The 2610-nt window shown below is 39.2% G+C and overlaps 1 protein-coding gene across 5 annotated transcripts in view; it reads left to right on the top strand.

Moving 5' to 3' along the window:
* The window catches only part of carm1 (coactivator-associated arginine methyltransferase 1), a 55456-nt gene that overhangs the window by 15957 nt on the left and 36889 nt on the right, over positions 1-2610 (top strand). For all 5 annotated transcript variants that reach the window (XM_019897415.1, XM_019897414.1, XM_019897417.1 and 2 more), the window contains exon 4: positions 2077-2181. In XM_019897415.1, coding sequence (XP_019752974.1) covers positions 2077-2181 — 105 coding nt within the window. The remainder of the gene's footprint in view (positions 1-2076; positions 2182-2610) is intronic.

Genomic DNA, 2610 nt, shown 5'->3' with positions numbered 1-2610 from the left:
TGTGTGTGTGCATATATATATATATATATATATATATATATATACACACACACACACACACACACACACACACACACATATATATAAAAAGCTTTCACTTAACATTCTTAAAACTCATTCACTCCCAAAGACGTTTTTAAACGTCTTTTCAGACTTGGTCCAGAATTGGCTGGTACTGAATGAGTTATACCACACAGCTGCCACCGGCTAACGGACTGAACAGCAATGCAGTGAATTGAATCATATCCTGCCTGTTTTAGATCTCTCCCTCCTCCAACACACTCGATTCAATTGATCATAATCGTTTCAGGCTTCGACCGAGCTTGCTGAAGAGCCGATCGCTGTGTTGAAGTAGAAAGATATCTAAAACAGGCAGGATATGGCTCTCGAGGAACCGGAGTTTCCTACCCCTGAAATAGGTGGTGAGAGGTGGGTGTAAGAAAGTAATGAATTGTTGCTGTGGGACAGAATAAACTAACAACAACAACTGTAATTATTAACTGTTTCCAGAAAGGGCACCGCACCGCAAGGCATGCTGGATACTCCTTTAAACTTCCCGGATGCATCTGAATGTGGTGGTTTTTGAAGCGGTGACTCCTGTCCCATGCAACTCCTCCTGGATCTTTTAAATAGTCTTGAATCTTCTCTGTTTGATAATCCACCGAAGACTACGGTCATCTCTTTTGCTGGCACCTGTTGTTTTGCCACATTTTGACCTTCCACTAGACTTTCCATTGATATCCTTGGATACAGCACTCTGAACAGCAAGCCTTCTTAGCTATGAACGTCTGTGGCTTACACATTCTATGGAGGTGATCAATGATGGTGTTCTGGCCAGTTGTCAAGTCTGCAATCTTCCCCATTTGACCTGAACAGAGAGAATTGAACCAAACTAGAGCTAATTTCTCCACAGTATTCATATACAGGATTTTGAATTCCTGGTTTCATGGGTTTTATGAGCTGGAAACACAAATTTTGAAGAAAGAAAAAAATAAACGATTACATACTTGGAATCATTTAAATTGGGCTCCAAATGTATTACAGTATGAAAGTTTAACTTTTTGAATGGAAATAAACTTTTCCATGATGTAAATTTTTTGGGGGTGGGGGAGAGGGTCTGTATTTAATATTCAAACTGATAAACTTAATTGTTTTAGCAAATAATCGTTTTGGAATTTTATGGCTGCAACCCATTCCAAAAAAGCTGGGACAGGGTCATGTTTATCACTGTGTGACATCACCTTTTCTTTCAACAACATTCAAGAAACATTTGGGGAATGAGGACCCCAATTGTTGAAGCTTTGTGGAATACTTTCACATTCCTGCCTGATGTACAGCTTCAACTCTTCAACAGTCCGGGGTCTCCGTTGTCGTATTTTTTGCTACATGATGTGGCACACATTTTCAATGGGAAACAGGCAGGCAGGGAAACATTAACACGTGCAGAATGTAGTTTGGCATTGTCTTGATGAAATAAGCACTGTCGTCCATGAACAAGACATTGTTTGGATAGCAGAAAATCCAAAAACTTTCAGCATTAATGGTGCATTCACAGATATGTAAGTTATCCATGCCATTGGCACTAACACAGCCCCATACCATTATAGATGCTGGCTTTTGAACTTTGCGTCCCTAACAGTCCGGATGGTTCTTTTCCTCTTTGGCCCGCAGGACACGGCATCCACAATTTCCGAAAACGGTTTGAAATGTGGATTCATCAGGCCACTGAACACTTTCCCCACTTTGCATTAGTCCATGTTTGATGAGCTTTGCTTTTAATTTCGTCAAATGCTATTGCAGGGGCGATGCACTATTTGCCAAAGAAAATGACGGTGATGCTGATGTCCTTAAAATTTGGGAAAACAAACTTTGCACGCACATCAGGCCTGACAAAATATATATATTTTAGAGTCGTATTTTGTGATTGTTAAAAAATTGGCCAACCCCAAAGTTGGCCACGGGCAGCGATGGCCCTTTGTTTTGGCCATTTGCTGCTTCCGTTTCTAGTTTTATCTGGTTTTGTTTGAACAATAATGAATAGTAATTTTTTTCTTTTTGTCTTTTTAATACTTGCAGTTTTATGGCTACCTCTCGCAGCAACAAAATATGATGCAGGACTATGTGCGCACAGGGACCTACCAACGGGCCATTTTGCAGAACCACGCCGACTTCAAGGACAAGGTAATGAGATTTTTTTAACAAAGTCAGAATTCATGTAATGACCTGTACAGCAAAGTCAATTCAGGGTTACATCTTACATTTGTGTGTCCACAATTTTACTCGTCTATGTTTTCTTTTTTTTTTTTTTTTTTTTTTTTTAAACACAGTATTTCACAGTCTTACAAGTGACTTGCACAAACACGGTGACATCCACACACATGCCGCCTCAGGCTACATGTAGTGTATTTTCTTTATTTCATGTTCATAATCATTTTCTTCTTAATAGAATGAAATATAAAAAATTGAATTTTTGAGTATTTTGTTGGTATTTTAATGAGGAAAATGTAGAACTTTTTCTAAGTGTAAGTATTTTGCATCAGTATGTGTCTCTCTCTCTCTCTCTCTCTCTCTCTCTCTCTCTCTCTCCCCTTGCTCCTACATCCTCCATCA

Source organism: Hippocampus comes, unplaced genomic scaffold, assembly GCF_001891065.2.
Source record: "Hippocampus comes isolate QL1 unplaced genomic scaffold, H_comes_QL1_v1.1 scaffold238, whole genome shotgun sequence".
In the NCBI taxonomy this organism is placed as follows: Eukaryota; Metazoa; Chordata; class Actinopteri; order Syngnathiformes; family Syngnathidae; genus Hippocampus; species Hippocampus comes.
The sequence above is the reverse complement of the archived record's forward strand: the minus strand, read 5'-3'. Positions and strand labels throughout refer to the sequence as shown.